The 20,571-nt window shown below is 41.5% G+C and overlaps 2 protein-coding genes across 6 annotated transcripts in view; both read left to right on the forward strand.

Annotated features, from left to right (window-relative positions):
- The first annotated feature begins 235 nt into the window (after positions 1-235).
- On the forward strand, positions 236-8,971 carry kat5a (K(lysine) acetyltransferase 5a). Its single transcript, XM_035626472.2, has 16 exons — positions 236-363; positions 443-509; positions 1,646-1,714; positions 1,838-1,974; positions 2,735-2,803; positions 2,889-3,071; positions 3,598-3,768; positions 3,861-3,935; positions 4,800-4,862; positions 5,121-5,369; positions 5,450-5,539; positions 5,624-5,764; positions 5,903-5,996; positions 6,094-6,253; positions 6,339-6,420; positions 7,237-8,971. Exons 1-16 carry the CDS (start codon positions 334-336, stop codon positions 7,369-7,371), a joined length of 1,815 nt encoding a protein of 604 aa, XP_035482365.1. The 5' UTR covers positions 236-333; the 3' UTR covers positions 7,372-8,971.
- Positions 8,972-9,405: 434 nt separating this feature from the next.
- The window catches only part of zmp:0000001168 (signal-induced proliferation-associated protein 1), a 32,728-nt gene continuing 21,562 nt past the window's right edge, over positions 9,406-20,571 (forward strand). For 4 of the 5 annotated variants that reach the window (XM_047328903.1, XM_047328927.1, XM_047328936.1 and 1 more), the window contains exon 1: positions 12,636-12,956. The gene's annotated coding sequence lies outside the window, so the exon portion shown is untranslated. Of the gene's footprint in view, positions 9,567-11,498; positions 11,575-11,667; positions 11,884-12,635; positions 12,957-20,571 lie in introns of those variants that run through there. The other variant, XM_047328916.1, reaches the window with a different exon arrangement.

The raw sequence follows: 20,571 nt of genomic DNA on the forward strand, positions 1-20,571 counted from the left end.
TTGAGCCATTGGCATGATCAATTTCTGTTTTAGAAGTGTTTTCAACGGTACTGTACCTTAAGTTACACAATAATTAAGCCCGGTGGAACTTAGACTGATACTGATAACAACTGAACAACTGAAAATAAAAACTTCCTAAGTTAAGTTAATGACTTAATACAAAGTTAAGATAGTCCAGCTTTTCCTATTTGCTTAGTCTTTTCCGGGTTGGTTTTCCGACTTCCGCCCGTCGTGCTGGCGCTCGGAGTTTGCGCTTGTCTTTTGTTTCATCTTTGACTCGGACCGGCATTTTCCCACAACACCCCGCTGCTGCTGCTGCTGCTGCTCCTACTGATGACGAAAATGGCGGACAGCGCATCGTCGGTAGGTTCCCGAAAGATGCTATTTTGTTTCAGAGACATTAACCCTCCAGGGCGGAAACTAACGCATTGTTCTCACACAGGTCGAGATCGTTGAGGGCTGTCGCCTGCCCGTTCTTCGTAAAAACCAAGAGCACGAGGACGAATGGCGTAAGTATTGTCCGATTGTTTTTTTCCGGTGCTAAGCTATGCTAATGCTAAGTGGCGAACCTCAGCTGTTGTGAACGGGAGCCCCCGTCCACCGGTCGCAGCTCCGTGAGCACCAGGCTCACAGGAGACCCGAGCAGATGTGCGGCGCGAATGGCTTCATTTAGAATGTTTAGTAAACCACTGTTACACCCACTCATCAAGGAACGAGCCACGTCTCCGCGCTTAAATACACTGTCGAGTAAATGGCCACATCCAGCTGACGCCAGGCTGTTGTTTACAAATCTGACACGCATGTCCAGGTGAAACGACGGTGGTCGAAGTGGTTGCGATCGACTCGACTTGTTTTGGCAAGATGAGAAAAGTAAGAGACTCAGTAAAAACTGGCAAAACCTGTCGACGTCCCTGTGACAGTTGGCTTCATGTTATTGTTAAGATTCGCCGAGCTCCGCAGCGGCACTAGTCTGACACGTTGTTGTACCCTCACATCCTGAAGGGGTTTGAGCTTCTGAAACATTTGGGCGAAATTTTGATCCTTTCAATCAAAGCATTAACTTTTCACCTCTGCAAATGAGGAATGAAGTATACTATAATGAATAAAGAGATGTTCCCGTTTTAGATTTCACTTATATTCATTCATATTTGAGGTTTGTAAAGATGTAATTATCAACTCTTGCACTATATAGACACATGTTCATTTTTCTTATGTTTTTTATCATCTCATTACGCCCAGAATTGTCGTATTGCATAAACTAATGCTTCAAATAATCGTTTTCTTTTAAAAATGTAATGATGTTGGAAAAATGGCAACATTTCTCAGAGATTAAAATTGATCAAAGTCTTCAAATAACTTGTTTGAACAGTCTACATAGTAAATTATACTGCATTTACTGTAATTTAAACAGTGAAACAACGGTTACTGATATTTCTGAAACTTGGAGCTATATGCTGGCATTTTTGTGATTTTTGTGCCTTCTGTCAGTCCATTAATCAATAGATTAGGCAATTATTTTACCATTATGACCCTTCCTAAGTGATGAGTACATGAAACTTCTTAATCCACACTGTATGTTGTCACTTGTCAAGCATGATGGTAAATCTACAATACAGTAGTAATGACCTCCCTGCTTTTCATACAGCATTGGCGGAAATTCTAAGTGTGAAAGAAGTCTCTGCGAGAAAGCTCTTCTATGTTCACTACATTGACTGTGAGTATAATTCTGCTTCTTGCTTTACTTATGTTGTTATAGTCACTTTAGGCTCAAATTCACAACACAGAATCATCAGAGCTCACGTGTTCTTTTTTTATGTCAAATTACTCACGTTAAAAGTCAACAAGCGTCTGGATGAGTGGGTCACGGGGGACCGGCTGGACATGAAGAAGCTCCAGTTCCCTAAGAAAGAAGCAAAAACGCCAACCAAGAATGGTCTTCCAGGCTCCCGTCCCAGTTCTCCAGAGAGAGAAGTGGTAAGCGTTATATATATACTAATATACTACACCAACAAATGTTCATTTCAAGCCCTCTAGCATTGCACCAATACACTCTGGTTTGGCAGCATCAATTTACCATTGTATAAACACTATATGAGCCTTTATCTTAAACCGCTGAATGTTTGGTGGCTGGAACATTGATGCAATAATTCAAAAATATTTTTTAAGATGAGTGAGAATAGTCCTTGTTCAATTTAGGAAGCCCTTTGTATTGCTTCAAATCAGACTTCATGTTAATCACAATTATAATGTTATGAAAACTGCTTATTAGAAGTACTATCCTGTACATCAAAGTAAACCATTTAGTAGTATTTCTAAACAAGATAACATTCCCCGCTTTGGTCACTTAACTAGAGACCTGTAGTATGTTGCATGCTGCTTGAACACTAATTTGTTCAAATCTACCAACAGAATATGTGATGTGTTGGCTAGTCCTATGGGGATATGAATGCATGTTAAATGGCTTTACCTGTAACCCAGCCTCGACAACCAATTTGTTAGTTTATATAGAAAGAACATGTAGCAGTGCATTCTACAGAGAACTGCATTTCTAAAAAAAACAACAACAACTGATAACCACAGAAACTGTTTATTTTGATTATTTGTTCATTATTATTCAAAACACTAAGTTTGTGTACAGTGGATACTAATACTAATTCATAATACAGCATTGACCCTCGAGTTAACATGAATGTGAGTTAACCCCCTTCCTTCTCTTCCTTCCTGTTCGATTCAGAGGAAGAGTCTAGATCTCAACCAACAATCTGCCACAGCTCCTTCCAGAGGCAAAACCCTCCCCACACCGGTACAGGTTGAATTTACCCCATTCCAGAAATGAATGAGACCGTGTTCAAACCTGGTGTTAACATGCACCTTGTATGATCATACAGTTGTCGGGCCACAGTGAGCTGCATGGAACTCCAGACACGAACAACCACGACACAATAAAGGAAGAAGACGATCCAGTCGTGCAGATCAAATCTGGAAGTGATTTAAAACACAATGTGTCCAAATGTTTGTCGGGTGTGCGCGCTGGACTCGTCAAGCCAAATGTCAGCTTCAGATCTTTCAAGGTAGCTGGAATGATTTTTCTGTGTTGTAATCTTTTATTTAGTTGGACTGAAGATTGATAATTTTTTTGTGTGCTCTGATTGTCCGCAGACATAAAAACAATGTGAAAATCACATGCAATGAAGCAGCTAATGTATTGAATGCCACAACAGAGAAAAAAGAGAAAAGTTGCTGCAGTTGTCACTTTAGGAGGGGGAAAAATAGTTTATAACGTATTTCTGAAGACATTTTTAGTTACATGCAACCCAATGCAGTTGTAGTTGATTTGTGTTTGTGTTTGTTAATTAAGTAATTAACATTGGACTAGTTAAATCTGGCTCTATCAGTGAACAAGCTACAGATGATATTAAGGTGACACGCCTTTATGAACTAGGACCAAACCTCCCAAAACTTAAGCATTACATTGGTTATATTTTTAAATTTTACCACTTGCCATTTGTCTGGCTAAAGAAAAATCTTTTGATTGAGTTAAGTGTTTGGTCTGTCTGAATTTCAAGTGAACCGTCTAACAAAGTTTGTCTGCTTCAGAAAAGGAAAGTGGAGCCCGTCCCCCCGGTGACTCAGGTACCCCCGGCGCCCCCTGTGCCGTCACTGCCAAGTTCAGCTGAAGCCTCTCAGGCATCTGTTTTTCCTGCTGTGAGGGACACCAACACCTTTAAGTCCCGCGAAGACCATGACCCGATCGCTTCACTCACGACGGTAAACAACGCCCCCTCGGACTCTTAACCGTTTGATCCGAAGTCTTCCACCACTGGCTAATGTGTAATTTTCTCATTTCTATGCAACAACAGAACGGCAATGCGCGGCGAATCATCCCCTCTCAGCCTGGGAGGAAAAGGAAAGCTAATTGTGGGGGAACTGATGAGGTATGAGGCTTTTTGTTTTATCATTTCAAATGTCTCTATGTCTTCTGCATCTTTTTGGTTTAAAAGGCGCATGGTTTTATTCTCTTTTATTTTAAACCGTGCCACCTAAAATACATATACATTATATAGACACAAGTTCAAGTATTTTTTTTTAGGGCAGAGGGTGAAAAGTTAAAAATGTTTGCACTGTGGCCGGTTATACAGTATAAGTCAAGTAACAATTTTAATATATCCTTGTCATGTGTATCATGTGCAAATATTAAAAGCCCAAATCAACACAAAATGACTGATTGAATGAATGTGACAGAAAAGCTCTGTATGAATGTGTGTGTGAATGGGTGAATGTGACTAGTACTGTATAGCGCTCAGAGTGGTGGGGAGAAGACTAAAAAAGCGCTGTCCATTTACTAACACAATTAAACACTATGTCCTTTAACATACTTTCAAGTATTGGGAACCAAATGTTGTGCTTTCATCTTTCAACACAAACTCTCTGAATGGTCATTTTCTGCAAGATTTTCCGTTTTGTGTTTAATTTAATAATGTGATGCCTTTCAGTGCTGTGACCAGATCAACTATTGCGGCTGTACAGTGGAGTGTTTATTCAAATTTTGAAATTTGTCCTTTTCAGCCTCATTATACTAGAAATCTTCTCATCCAAATTCATCTTATCATATGAGGTTCCTACATTTGTAATTTGTATGAACCCGTCGTGGAATTTACTAAAACTACAAATGTCACAATGAAGTTCAATGTTGCTTTCAGTCTGCCTCCTTAACCTTTATTCTTCTTTCGTCTTCAAACGCTTGGGTTTTTGTGTCTTTTTCTACCGGATAATGTTTTCTTTTTGTCCTTTTCTTCTAGATGATTAAGGTTTTGCAGTATAACAAACCTCAAAGTGCCAGTGTCTTTCTACCACCACCAGAGGTCTGTTTTATTTCCTATTACTGCTCATTGACTGTGTCCAGTAGAACAGAGGTGTTGCTGACCTCAGACCCAAGTTTAGTCCTTTTAGTTATGTTCAACCACTGGGATTATACATGTTACTTTAAGAAATCGAAATGTGTAAAAGTACAAATAGTAAAATACACGTGCTCCATTTGACCAAGCACTATTTTGTACTATTTCAAGAAATGATTGCAGCAGGAGTCTAATGTGTATAATGTTCTCATCGTTTACCACCAGGATTCCCAGGATAGTTCGGATGGCATCCCGTCTGCGCCCCGCATGACGGGGAGTCTGGTGTCCGACCGCAGCCACGATGACATCGTGACCCGGATGAAAAACATCGAGTGCATAGAGCTCGGACGACACAGACTGAAGCCCTGGTACTTCTCGCCGTACCCACAGGAACTCACCACACTACCCATCCTCTACCTCTGTGAATTCTGTCTCAAGTATCTCAAAAGCCTCAAGTGTCTCCAGAGGCATTTGGTAAGAATCACCAGTGTGTTCTTAATCTCTGGCTGCTCAGATTGTTGCGCATGGCTCTGATCGTCTGTCGTCTTCAACAGACAAAGTGTAATCTGAGACATCCGCCAGGCAATGAGATCTACCGCAAAGGCACCATCTCATTCTTTGAGATTGATGGCAGGAAAAACAAAGTTAGTGATTCAACGTTTTTCTCTACTCTCAACATTTCTACAGCATTTATGATCATTAATGTGTAAATTATTTTTTTTTTCCAGACTTATTCCCAGAACCTGTGTTTACTCGCTAAGTGTTTCCTGGATCACAAAACCTTGTATTATGACACAGACCCTTTCCTCTTCTATGTGATGACCGAGTATGACTCCAAAGGCTTCCACATAGTGGGCTACTTCTCTAAGGTACACAAATTATGCATTTGTTTTTGAACTGCTAGTAAAATGTGTTTTGTGAAGTCCACTAATAAAAGCTTTGCAAACAGACCACTATGCAATCAGTGGTTTCCCAAACTAAATGTCATTTTTATTTCCTGTGTGTAGGAAAAAGAGTCGACTGAAGATTATAATGTTGCCTGCATCCTGACCTTGCCTCCCTACCAGCGGAGGGGCTATGGCAAACTGCTCATTGAGTTCAGTAAGTGTGGTGTCAAAACCAGTGGTGCCAAGTCCTGTAAATATTTTCAAATTTGAGCTTTCCAATTTTAATGATCTGCTCACTGTGTGTTTGTCAGGTTACGAGCTGTCCAAGGTCGAGGGGAAGACGGGCACTCCCGAGAAGCCGCTTTCTGACCTGGGTCTTTTGTCCTATCGCTCCTACTGGTCCCAGACCATCTTGGAAATTCTCATGGACCTTAAACCTGACAATGGAGAGAGGCCGCAGATTACCATCAAGTATGTGACCGTTGCTATTTAACCTTCTCCCAACAATCATTCTCCAGAACGGATAATTAATTGTTTCTTCTCATTGTTTGCTCAGCGAGATCAGTGAGATCACAAGTGTAAAGAAAGAAGACGTCATTTCAACACTTCAGTATCTCAACCTAATCAACTACTACAAGGTGAGGCACCCACACTGTGTGTTAAGTGACCGGTGACCTTTCTGATCTGATGTAAAATGATGTTGCATGTTCCAGAAAACGTGATTCACGATAGCTGAACACCAACAACCCGATGGGAAGCTACGAGTTTTTAGTTTTGAATAAATGATTCACATTCATTAATAATTTACCAGATCTGCTTTTCCTCAAGGGCCTTTTAAGTGGTGAAATCTTACAATTTATTATACAGTATTTTCTCTACATATTTATTGAACTGCCAGAGACAGAACACACTAGGCAGCAATTGGAAGATGGAATGCAAAAAGATGGATTATACAGATAAAACATGGCATGTTGCCTACAGTTGTAACAGCATGAGATGACCCAGAAATGCATATTGTGGATACTTTGCAGTTGAAAAGTTTTTCTTCTTAAAAACTCTATGACTACATACATATATTCAAATAAGAACTCACAAGCAAAATTTGTCCTATTGTCATTTCAGCTGCATTGTAATCATTCCCACATATACTCTATATACTGCAATATATTAGAATAATCTCAATGTTGACAAACTCAATAGTTTTCACAAAACACCTAAAATCTACAAAAAAAAGATGTTTTGAATAATATGTTAGTCAGCTTTAAAACTCACAATTGTGAGGAAATGGTTTCATTTGCAGTTAAAGTGAACAGAGTAGCAAAACCCATTGAGGAGGAGCATTTGATAGAGGGTTTTTGGTGATTGAAAACTTGTCACTCATTTAATGAGCTTTATTTATTCAGAAATATCCTGCAGAGAATGTGAAATGACTTCATCTCGTCTCTTGGATCTAGGGTCAGTACATCCTGACTCTTTCAGAGGACATTGTGGAGGGGCACGAACGGGCGATGCAGAAGAGACACTTGCGCATTGATTCTAAATGCCTTCACTTCACACCTAAAGACTGGAGCAAGAGGGGCAAGTGGTAAAGCCCCGTCCTGTTTCATACAATACCCCGCCCAGTTGCCCAGATTGCAGACTTGAAGCAAACAGTGGATCCGATAAAGTTTTTTCTTTTGTCGAGCGTTCTCATCAAGAACCTCGACCTGATCAAAGCAATGAATGTAAACTGTGACTTGAGAAGCAGCAGCTTTTATTGTGAATATTCATTTTTTAAATTGTGAGCATGAAAAAGGAGTCAAACTTGGGGACAAAAGAGAGAGAAAAAACTTGCAGCAAACAACAAACCTTCCACTGTGTAAAAGATCCAGTGTATGACATTTTGTTTACAGCTGGATAAGGTGTCTGCCTAAAATGGCAAACATGCACACTACCTAATGAAAGTGATGTTCTTCTAAAGAACACAAAGGAGATTTCTTTTCTAATTTTTTCAAATCTTCCCCGTGATTTGGCCTCCACAAACGTAAGTGTGTTTTTGTCCACCTGCTTTGTATTTGCCACAAAAGAAGTGGAATTAAAAAGTTGTCATCAGAATTTATTTATGTATCTGAGAAAGACAGAATTCATTGTGTCTCGTTATCATATAAGTCACACTTCAGGAAGCTTAGTTTATGGAACATGTTCTGGACTTGGTCACACTCATTAAGAAATAGCACAACTCTTGTGTGAACAACAGTCACCCAACCTAGTGATCTCTTTCTACGTTGTACAGTGATATGAAATGCTTCTTTCCTTGTACAAAAGTTTGAATAGTATTTAAAACAAAACCCCACAAATGAACAGACTCTGTTTATATTTATATATTTATATCGATCACTCTGTGTGATGAGTTCTGTGAGTGTGTAGACGGGAAAAGGCACAAAGAGTTACATTTCAGCTCTGTTGAGGGAGGAGGCCCTGCTGTTCATATTGTCAACGTCTCAACACGATGATTATAGTTTATTGTGATTTTCTTTTCTTTCTTTTTTTTGTGAGTGCCTGAATTTTAATGTCTGGTCGAACAGGGGGAACAGAAACATGCTATTAGTTCCCTGCCGTAGGCTTCATGTTTAGGAAAAAAATAGAACCATTTGGATGCAGACAAACGTAGTCCACATTAGGAATTTCTAAGAAACTACATTGTCCGTCCATGTTGATATTTTACAATAGAAGCTCTGCTTTTCATTTCCTTTTGTTTTAAATAGATGGAAGTGTTTATGCTCTTTGTTTGTGGTCATTCAGGTGAATATTCTTTCTTTTTTTCAGATAATCCTCTGTCACAAACATCTGTACCAGGTGTACAATGAGACAAATAAATTCCAGTTGTTGCTGTAATACTGTAAATAATGAACCTGATTATTAAGAGAAAAAAAATTGAAAAGACAGAAGCCATGTTGAACTGTTAGAGGAATGTAAATTTTGTGTACAGGTGTCTTTCTTTTTTTTACTTGATGTATACTAACAGGCCTCACAATATTAACAGGAAAAGACCATAAACTGATCTCCTTCTTTGAGTTGGTGTTTTTATGTTTACATGTGGATTTACCCTTTTGAAATGATTTAGCATATCTTGATGTGGAACACAGTCGAGAGTATGATTTAAACATTTGATAGCTTGTTGAATTGATAAAAAAAACCATTGTAAAAACCCTAAACGTGTCTTCAATGTCTGATTTTAAAAGTGAGCCTTACACAGTTGCTAATACTAGATATTTTAATAGCATAGATACATGTGAAAAAACAACAACACTCAAGTCTGTAAAATTGGAAACATTTGGAAAATGCGATTTTGACATTGAGCAAGGAAATTCATCCAATTAAAATTCAGCATCTTTCATCAAAAAATAGAGAAATTAAATTTTACATACATTGAATAAGTACATCTAATGTTATGATATGAAATGTGGCCAGTTATAAATACAATATCGTTTCTCAAGTGTCACTAAGTTCATATAGAGGTTGTCCACCAGGGGGCGGCAGTAAAAACGGTCTGTCGTGTCTGTACAATCGCTCACCGAAGTTCAAACCACAGGCTGAAATCAGGAAGATGGATGCTCGTTTGAAGCAAACATGTACTTCTTCGGGACTGAGCTCATCCGAGCTACAACGGGATGCCTGCTCTGGACCAAATTTGGAAACTGAGGCTACAAAATTCAATAGCCAAGAATTTGTAGACCCTGTAGTGTGGAGGAAACCTTGATGGCTGCTGCTGACCCCTTACACCTTCACAGCTGGGCAGAGCAAGGTAGGCCAAGAGTTGACACCATGCACTGATCAGTTGGGTCTTCAGACTGTTATGCCTTTTTCATCACTTCCCGTTTTAATCAACACATTTCCTCTGCAGTTGCACAATGCTAGAGAAAGTTCAGCTTCAAATGGATCCACAGGTTGGCTACTCGCTCAGGCATGATGTTGCTTCTGAATCCTCAAGCCTCTCTATTCTGACTGTATCACACTCGTGTTCTTGTATCACACTCATGTTCTTGGTGCACCTGGCAGAGCCACACCAGTCCCCACGAGGACAGGGAGGAATGTCACACTCATCTACTGTAATATCCTCAGTGCACCACTCAAGTGGGCAGCCCTCTCCTCACTTCCACTGCATGTCCTCATCCTGTTTCCTGACAGGTGGCAGATTCTCTATCATCTGGACCTCTGAGATTTAATATTGTTCTTTCTGGCGCCAGAGCCCTTTTTGTTGGTGTTGTTGTTGTCGTGATTACTCACCTACTCACACAGAAAAGATTACATGCACACTAAAGCCAAAAGAAGTAGTGGATTAATTGATTAGTCGATGAATTTGAAAATGATCCCCAAATTTTTTTAATTGCAATAACTCCAGATATGCTCTGGTTCCGGCCTCTTTTTGTGACGATTCACTGCGTTGTTTGTCTCACATATTACATAGAATAACATATTCAGGACAGTTTGTTGGATGAAACACGCAGTTTGAATATGTCACAGTGGGTCCCAGGAAATTAATCTACAAGATTCATTGGTGATGAAAATAATTTTAGCTTTTAGCTATCCACAATCGCCTATCACCGAGGAGGAGACAAACAAATATGGATTATGATCTGAATCACTCATGTAAATGAAGGAATGATGATGCATTCTTGCATATTGGTTGTTTACGGTATTTGGTTGAATTTATGAGAGCAAATGTTATATTGCGTTGAACTCAACTTCCGTCATTGTTTCAAACAGCGAATTGGCCAAGACCTTGGAAAGACAAATGTGTTTCTCTGCAGAGCTTTGAGCAGTGGCACATTCCCACATGGTGTCACTGTAGCACCGACTGTTCTGGGGCCTCTTCGTCTCCAGAATGACCTCTAGAGTTATTCATTGGGGATTTGTGAACTTTCCAGACTATTGGAAACTATTTTAGTTACTACTATAAGTAAAAGAAACAACCTATATATACGTATGTATGTATAACTTTAGATTCCCTATGCCGATTGCATCAGTGTAATCTGTAATGCAATCTAGGACCAATCTGAAAATTGAGAATATTCATATTTGGATTTTAAGTTTTGTATTTATTTTTCCTGACTTCATGTTAACTCAGAAATACAGGTCTCTCTTCGTCTGAATATTTGGCATTTCTAATTCACCTGAATGTGAGGTGATATTGTAAAGATGCTTGAGTCACAGTTTCTTCTTGGAAACAAGTTAGAAATATTTACAGACCTGCAGACTCTCTGCAAGAGCTGAAGATACATTTTTTATCATAAACATGAATTAATCAATCAATCAATCAAATAAGGCAAGCAAATGCATGTTTTAGATTCAGATATTTAGGGCTTCAACTAACGATTAATTGATTAATCTGGTGATTATTTTCTCGATTATTCAATCCGTTGTTTGGTCAATAAAATGTCATGAAATGGGGGAAAATGTTGATCGTGTTTCCCAAACCCCAAGATGATGTTTTGTTTTGTCCACACACCAAAGACATTTAGTTCACTGTCACAGAGGAGCAAAGAAACCAGAAAATATTCACATTTAAGAAGCTGAAATCAGAGAAGTTTTCCTTTTTCTTCAACCGACTAATCTATTATCAAAATAGTCTGCGATTAATTTACTAGTCGATTACCAATCGATTCGCTGTTGCAGCTCTAATATGAGGTAATTAACTGTGAGTCATTTGCATGATCTTCTTGTTGTGATCCCTCAGATTAAAACAATGCTGAACGCTGGAAGCAACAAACTCCCAAAACAACACCCCCGACAACCGAGGAACACTCATTGAGGTATGTTTGTTTTTTAAGAAAACTGTTATTGTCAACCAGTACCCATGCACTTATTTTTCTTATCTCTTCAACACACATCACCCGCAAACGCAGGCCGCTCCTCCTCCCTGCCCCCAACTCCACACCAGAGCCTGTGACCTGGTAACACACACGGCCATATGGTACGGCCGGGACGAGCCTCCGTCCAGTAATTAGGGGGATGGTACCGGACCCTTGGCTGCGCTGCAGTGGAGGATGAGCAGCATGATTCATCCTCTCTCCTCTCCGGAGCATCATTATATGTTGGGTTTTTTTAATCCACGATCACAGGTACGTTATTTTTACAAATGGACAGTGCAGTGGCTGATGGGGATAGAAAAGGTGAGCCATGTTGTTATTCTCCTGCTCTGGCATTGTTCTGCATCGGGATGATTGTTTGTTATGGTCTCGACCCACACACTGACCACGTTTGGGGAGTACACAGAGGTCTCTGCAAATAAACACACACACAAACACACACACATACACACTGCCATTTTCACCTTTGCCCCCTGAGTCTGCTTTTGAGCCTTTATCTCCCTCGAGCAGAAATGTCACCGGAGAGAGGGATTTCAAATGAAGGCGTTTGATATTACAAGTGCCTCTTTCCATCAGTTTATTCATCAACCGAAGAGATTAGTTTAAAACAAAGAAAGACTGAGGAGTTTAGGGTTTGTTGTGTGTTGATACGACACCGTGTCAGCATCTATTCTGCCACATTTCCAGTTGTGCATGTCACAGTATTGATAAGAGGATCTTGAGCATTTGATTCAGTTGTATTTTAGTTTTAGAAACAGAGAGCTTGGCCACGGCTGTTGGTCGCTGCCTCAACCTCTCTCTGACAAGGAGCTGAGGAGGGGGGAGGAGAGAGAGGCTGGGTAAAGCTGTGTGTGTGTGTGTGTGTGTGTGTGTGTGTGTGTGTGTGTGTGTGTGTGTGTGTGTGAGAGAGAGAGAGAGAGAGAGAGAGACAAGAAGGGAGGGAGGGAGGGAGGAGGAGGAGAAAGAGGGGGTTGGCTTTAGTGTGATGTGAATGGAATAGAATCAGCACGAGAGAGAGAAAGAGGGAGGAGGAGGACGGCACAAATCAACCTGCCTCTTGACTTCAACAACAGAATAGAGGAGCCGGTATAGACACAGAGAGGAAGTGTGTCTGCGTGTGTGTGTGTTTGCGTTTTGTGCCGTTTTAATTTTATTTTTGGAGAGAGGAAGAGAAGAGCAGACAGGAGGAACAGCGGGAGGAGGAAAAGAGCCTCACCGTGGAGATAGATAGCAGAAAAATGCTGTCATGGGGAGAGAAGGGGAGGGAGTCGGCAGAGAGGAACAGGATGAAACAAGGCAGGGTCGAGCAGAGCTGAAATGTGGAGGTAAGCTTTTTCTTTCCGTACAGGGATTAGGGAGAATTCACATTCCAGCCTCCCCGTGTCCTCTTTCTGATGAAAATGAATTCAGATGGATGGATGTGCACACCGTGCCATATACCTCTGTAGGGGCACGCATGTACTTACACAATCCACCCAGAGACAATGTGTCAGAGCGATAGACGATGTGAAATAATGGCTTGGCATTATCATATCTTCGTCCCGCTGCCCTCGCTCTGCCTCCCTGCCCATTGTTTTGTTGTCAGCTTTTTAAAATGTATTTCACTCAGTGAGCCAAGGGGCCCGGTCCGTACTATTAACACGCAACATTGTAGGTTTAAATCCAGCTTCCAACCTTTGTCGCATTTCATCCCTGGCCTCCCCCCGCGTCTGCCCAACCCCCCACCCCCCACCTCGTCTCCTCGTCTCCCGACACTCACCCCCCCCCATCATCTTTCCTGTCTCTCTCCATTGTGCACTCTCCAACCAGGCAGGATTGTCTTAAAAACATTGTTGTGACATTGTCAAGAAGCCACCGGGAGACCTTGGTGTAGCGCGCTCGTGGCTGCAGGACTCGGGATGAGGGCAAGGTGGAGGGAGGAGGGGAGGGATGGAGGGACACTGAGAGAATGAGAGAGAGACAGAGGGAAAGGAGATGCAGGATCAAAAAGAGAAGCAGGATTTATTCTAGATACATGTTTTAAAAGCCATCAGTGAGGAGGGGGTGGGTGTGTGTGCAGGGGATTTGTGTGGATAAAGAGGATTGTAGCACCGCTGCATGGGCTGTGCACAGACAATGATGGAATGGAGAACCACAACCTGGATTGGGGTGTTGTTTTCAAGGTGGCACAGAAAATGAGGGATGCGGGAGTCACGCTCCCCCCTCCCCTCTTCACCCTCTCCCCCCCCCCCCTCCCCCCGCCTGCACTCTCTGATTCAGGATGGGGCTGTGTGTTTATGAGACATTTGGGTTTCAGTGGCTGTATAAGGCTGCTGGAGGGAAAGAAAGGCATGGATGGAGAGCTGGGGGGTGGAGGGGGGGGGGGGGGGGGGGGGGGGGGGGGGAGACGAGCGGCAGCAGCTTACATAAGCCAGTGCACTCAGAGGACGGGCCATTTAATTTACATTGAGCCGCACTGTTCCTCATACAGTGTGGTCATCACTGTGGTGGACATGGGCATTTCAAATGATAAAAAAGGAGTTTGACTGAATTCGACGGTGGGAAGGATCATGTGTGGTAACTGAGTGTGTCTGCGTCCCCCGTGAGACTGGGTCAACTTTGGCTGGACGGTTGTTCGTTACGAGGAAATACATCCACCTTGTGTCACTACCCACAGTTGTTCTTTACAGCAAATGTGTGTCTGCATGAAGTTCCCTGACATAGGGATGCTAACGGTGTGGCACTCGTTCCCCCCTCAAGTCAGCTGTGGCGACTTTTCTTCTGCTGCCCTCCACTGCACTGCATTTACAATATATCTATATCAATATGCTAAGAATCTTACTCGTGTTTAAATTGTGGCCAGAGCCAACGCTTGATTTAAAAGCCTACTTATACGAGCATAACTGAAGCCTCGGTGAAGCATTATGGTTAGTAATTGGCTTTGCTATCTCCACAAAAGTATTTTTATATATATATATATATTTTTTTTAATTTATTTTGGCATGAAAAAAGCTTATTCATTTCTCTCTTCCTTGACATGTCATGAGTTAAACTGATGGGAATCCAATCTATTAGTTTAGCAATTAGCACCGATTGGTTTTCATTATTTTCCATAATTAAATCACCTCCAGCAGTTATATGGCTGACAATTACATGTCTGCTTGCTATTACTTAGTTACTTTCTTAAACTAATGACTTACTTCATTCATAGTTACATCTTTGTATGTAAGAGTTGTTTGAATCAGGGCTGCAGGTTCATATTTAGTTAATCTGTGGATTATTTTCTCTGCCATTTTTAAGGGGTACTAATATAATATTTTACAATAATGATAATTCATTATTTTAAAAAGCACAATATGACATATTCAAATCTCTGGTTTAGTCCAGCCAACAGTATACAACTGGATTAAATCAGTTTACTGTCGTAGAAAACAAGTACAATTAGCAACTCATCACATCTGAAAAGCTAGAATCAGAGAATGTTTAAAACATTTTGGCTTTACTACAATACTTATTTACAATAATTCGTCAAAATTGTTGCAAATTAATTGATCGTTTCAGCTCCAGTTTCTGTCAGACTGACCTGGTCTGGACACACTGCACACATGACGTTCAGTCATGTCATGAAGTTTCTGCCTGAATGTATTGGGACTCTGTTTGTTGTCTGTGAAGATTCTCGTTCATCGAGGTCATAGGTCCAGATGCTCCCGATTCAACCGCCCTGTGGCTCTACAGTCCAGCAGCCGTCGAATTGGAGGCAACACAGTTATTTGATTTGTTTTAATAAGTGAAACCCTGATCCAGATTTTTGTTATTTTCCAAGGTCATAGATGGTTCATGAGCAAAAAATAGCACACAAGCATATAATGGTTCTGCTTTTTTTAGGCTAGTAATTTTCAACCTGCGTGTTTTTTTCCTAAGAGAAGTTTCCTCTGTGGGATTCACACTATTCCAGGTTGAGTAGGAGGGAAACGGAGTCAGACTCGGAGACTCTCGAATTGATCGGCCTACTTTTATTTCCTGCACCAAACAAGAACCAAAGGAGCTCTACTGTGCACATGCGTCATGTCGTGGATTCAGATGTAGCTCTCAGTCCTTGTTGTCCAACACAGAGGTAGAGCCATGAATATAATCCTAAATACTCCCTTGGTCACTGCTCATGCCAGTGACCTCTGACATCTGTAGCTACTACAGCATTGTAGAAGACAGCTGTGTTATCAGTGTGTGCCGCTCGTAAATGCAGGTGCAGAAGTGAATAACCTTTGTGTGCCTCGCTCTGAATAATGATGATGACAGTTTAGCAGCATCACGGTGTTGCACAATACGATTGAGTCACTGTCAGGGCCGGTAGATGCAGGCAAATATTGCCTAAAGCCATTTGTCCACCAGGATTTTAACTTCAGCTCACGTTGTTAGTCCTGTTTCTATGCAGAATGATACTGTGACTCCTGAAATGACTCCCGTCCGCAGAGCCATCAGCTTCAGCAAAAAGCTGACTACCAGTCCACAATCAGCATATCCGTTCTTGCAATGAAAGGGAAAACGACAGAAACTTAATTTCTGAAAGTACTTTACAAGAGGTCCAGAGAGATATGAGCAAAGTGACTTTGCTGTGTTTTTGCACTCAGTCGTGGAGATTTGGATGAAAACGTTGCAAGGTTACCAGGCAGATTTTGTTCTGCTCTGAGTCAGCATCCTATCATTGCTCTCATTTGGAGCCATTTTGCATGGCTACACCCCGCAGGCTCCCTGTGGTGGCACAGCGAGGAAGGCAGTTGGACAGGCGGAGCCTTCCCCTTGTCGGATGGCAGGATGCCGGCAGTATAAGCCACTGGGTGGATCCTCTTAGCTGGTGCTTGGTTGTCACCTGGCCCCCGTTGGCCATTGGTCTTGATGGAAGATCAGGCCTCATTGGTTTTGTTTGAGGCCGTTACCCTTTTGAAGCCATCCACTTCTTTGCACAATCATGAAGGAGCAGAGAACAATTAAAAAGAAATGGAAGAGGATGACTCATTAAGAGTGTCAGTCAAAGTTGGATTGCACTGTTGAGATAAATTCACATGACAAATATTCAGTGAGTTGTTTTTTTTAATAATTTGGGGTGTCATTCTCAATAGCTATAGAGTCGGTATTGTCTTTCTGAAATGTAGCATTTAAAGACGTTAGCTTTTAAAACGTCCCCGAATGATTGTGTGACACACACGGTATCTACACTAAACAATTTTGTCAGATTTTTTTTTAATCACATGGGAATAACCGTCATTAATATCCCGCTTGAAACCCATCACAGAATCCAACAAAGAAACAGATGCTTCAAGTACAAAGAAAGTAATAATTGGTGATGAATGATGTTTTAGACCTCATTGGTTTTTATAGTCATTGTACTTTCTGTGGCGAGAGAAAGAGAGAGGATGAGTAACCGAGTCAGGCTCATCTAACAACAAGACCCTCCTGTAACCATCCTAAAATATGTCTTTATGAGACATATTTATGTAAGCATCTGCTCTGGATACTTATGATTCTTCTTCTTATATTTAGACAGCCCAAGTGAATGAAATCCCTCAACGTATTCCATGTCCACACAGTGTCCCTGTCAGTTATGTCATACATACATTAAACCATCAAGCGGTGCAGTGGCTCATTGTCATTGTCCGCGTTGCTATTACAGGAAAAGTGCACTCAAGGGTATTCAGAGCCACTGAAAGAGGACCAGGGCCGACCATTCACGCTCGCACCGCGTCACGTAGATAAAGATCAAAAAGGCAGAACACGTCCCGCGCTGAGAGGAGTGTAAAAATACCTCCACGAAGTGTATTCTATTCTCGGACGAATGCACAAAATATTAGAGATCATCGGCTTATTCATCGCCAACTCAAGGGTTCTCTTTGTTCTGACATAACTATGGGGAGGAAGTTGCAACCTGATCTTGTTTCATTTACACACAAAAAGGCCTGGCGAATACAGAAGTGAGAGGAGAGAGCAGCTCGAGCAGATACATTTCAGTACTGCGTCGTCTGTCTACACTTACGGGACCGAACGGCGCCCGCGCACAGGAAACTCACTGAGAGATGTCACCTCAGTGGTACAGCATGCAGAGGGTGTCTCACATTTGCTTTGTAATTAGGTTCTGCCACATTTATTCTCTTATTTTTCTGTGATGAATGTGAATTGACAATGTTGGCTCCAGGCAAACACTGAAAACCTAAACTAAACTTGAGCAGGTTCTGCCTGTAAGGGCCCGATGACTCATTTCATGCAAACATTAGTGAACACATCTAATTCACAGGACACATAGCAGCCTCCTGCTGACACACTGTGTGTTTTTTCATTCACAAGTGTAAAAACCACAGACGCACAGAACCTGTTCCTTCTCTCTCGGCCGTAGCCGACGCACGTACGATCACAGAGAGGCCACAGTAAATCGGCTGCTCTCTGCCTCATCGTTAGCATATTGGTGCACGAGCCGCTCAATCCTATGTAGGTCAGAAGGTGCAGAGCTGCTGGTGCAAATGACACACGTCCACCAGGCAAGTACTCACGTGCAATGTGCAGGTGTACATTGAACCACAGAAATATATTTTTTCGCATCATGATACATTTTTTCCAACTGGCTACAAGATAAAGGTGCAGCACATTTGCAAGCTTTAACGCAACAACACCGGGCTGCTCACCTCCTCCCCAACCTTTATAATAAAAAAATCACAATAGCCAATGTAGAGCGCATATCTCTGCCTATGACGAACAATCCTATAAAGGTGGAAAAAATAAATCCTGGATCAGCCCATTAATCTGGATATACACCGGCATCAAAATTTTGAGGGCTCTTACCAGGCCCAGGCCCAATCCGTCCACCAAGCTTGTTGGAAGTCAAACAAACCAACAAGCAGACACAGGTGAAAACATATCCCTCTTTGGTGGACGTAACAAATTGTTCAAGTAAAAGTCAAAATAACCATTTGAGAAACAAACTCATACAAAAGTATGAGGTATTCTGTATATATATAACAATCAATCAGATTTTTAGTTTGCAGCCCAAATTTGGTCTTCACAGACTAAATCTGATTTTATTATGCCCTAAATGGAAGTGCATGTTTCTGCCATGACTGCCAACTGGTGAAAGCCTAATGCAGGCTGCTCACCAACCGGTGGCATATTGTCCGTGCAGTATTGCTCAGTCATGATTTGTAAAAGGGTTGTGGCCTCATGTTGTGTGTCCCAAACATTTATTTTGAGATATGTAAGACTTTATTCCGAAGTCGTCCCTTGTTCAAATAACCTTCTTCATTTTGATTTGCGTAGTGATTTTTGTTTTTGCATTTTTTTTTATTAAATCAGTTTTATTATGGTTTCATGATTAATAAGAGCTTTATGATTATTAGCTCAGTCAGTGCTGTGTAGGACAGCGCTGGCCAGGGTGGCTCACCATGAAAGGAGTAATCATTTTGCCTGGGGTAGCATCTATAATGTGTTAAACCCTAGAAAAGATATCGAAAGTCTATGTATGATGTTATTCATAATAGAAGCATTTGTTCAGTAGCAGTATTTTTTTTTCTTTAGACATGAATGAATGAGAATGGACTGGAAAGAGGAAAGGGGGAAATACAAATAACAAGAAACGTCTCAAAAATCGTCACAAAATCTCACCCTTTTACTGAACAAGTAACAACTGTAATTTCCTCCTCAACTCGGCCTTGATTTGACTGTGTCAAAGGAGTGTGGTGGCATAGCAGCAGAAAGAACTGCTGATCGCTGGCGTTACCGGTGCCTGTGAGACTCAACAAGAGACGGTGGTCTATTGCTCCAAATAATGTCAGCAATTTGTCCACTGAAATCCTAATGGATATAGACTGGACAAGTGTCGATTGTTAGTTTTATGTCCATCATTTAGAGGTGGCCCTTTCCTCACTTGCTGCACCCTCAAGTCATGAGCAATGCTTATTGAGAGTAACCGAAGACAGATTTTGGAGATTTGCTCCCGTTAACAAAGATTTCTGAGAAATGGGAATGAGTTTGGGCACCGTTGGCTCCGCAGTCATTCCAGGGCCACTCACGTTCATTTCAGTGGACAATAGGGACAGTGAGGAAGCGGAGGAGGTCAGCGTCTCTTCCGCTGAAAGGACACAAGGTAGGGGAGCAGTTCAGAGTGCTGTTGAGGCAGCATTGGGCCTCAGAGCTTACACAGATGACGGAGGGGTAACAGTGAACCGTTGAGCTCAACATAATAGATACAGTCATGAAGCTGAGGGTCAGTTCCTTTCCCTGTCACACACACACACACATACGCACGCACGCACGCGCAGGGCAGTTGCAGAGAGACAGCTGCACTTCCTGCCACATATTTAAGGCTCGGACACTGTTTTGTAGTGTCAGCAAAGACACACTAACCATCTCTCACGTTTAGGCCTTAAATCTGCCAGTCCCTCTGACACACACACACACACACACGCCCCCGTCACAAGGTGTATTTTCAGATACACAGGAAGTGGCAGTGCTCTGCCAGCACACAGCACTGATGTCATGGCAAATAACATGTCAAACAATAGCGCAAGTTTGGACTTTCTTTTACAGAACAGCACGTACTGTAGGTTGTGTTGGAAACAATAGCTTTTGAAAAGCTGTTTTTTTTAGAGTGCATCTCTTTTAAGGTTGGGCTATTTATTACTAGAGGAAGTCAGGTTTGTAATATGGACAATACTATAGAAGGAGCATTTCTGAGCAAACTTCCTCTTTGCAGTTATTGAAATAGGAGGGTCATTACTAATGCATCCGCTTTGAGTGAAAAAAATTATCCAAAAACTAAACGTCTATATGCACTATAGTTTGTTTATCTATCAGATTCATTGTCTGACTGTACTCTACACTTTAGCAGCTTGTTTATCTCAGGGAAACAAAAGCAGCCCAAAAAAAGAAAGAACTGAAACTGGACCAGACACCACTAAAAGCATGTTTGATGACCTTTAC

The sequence above is a fragment of the Scophthalmus maximus genome, chromosome 2 (assembly GCF_022379125.1).
Source record: "Scophthalmus maximus strain ysfricsl-2021 chromosome 2, ASM2237912v1, whole genome shotgun sequence".
NCBI classification, from domain to species: Eukaryota; Metazoa; Chordata; class Actinopteri; order Pleuronectiformes; family Scophthalmidae; genus Scophthalmus; species Scophthalmus maximus.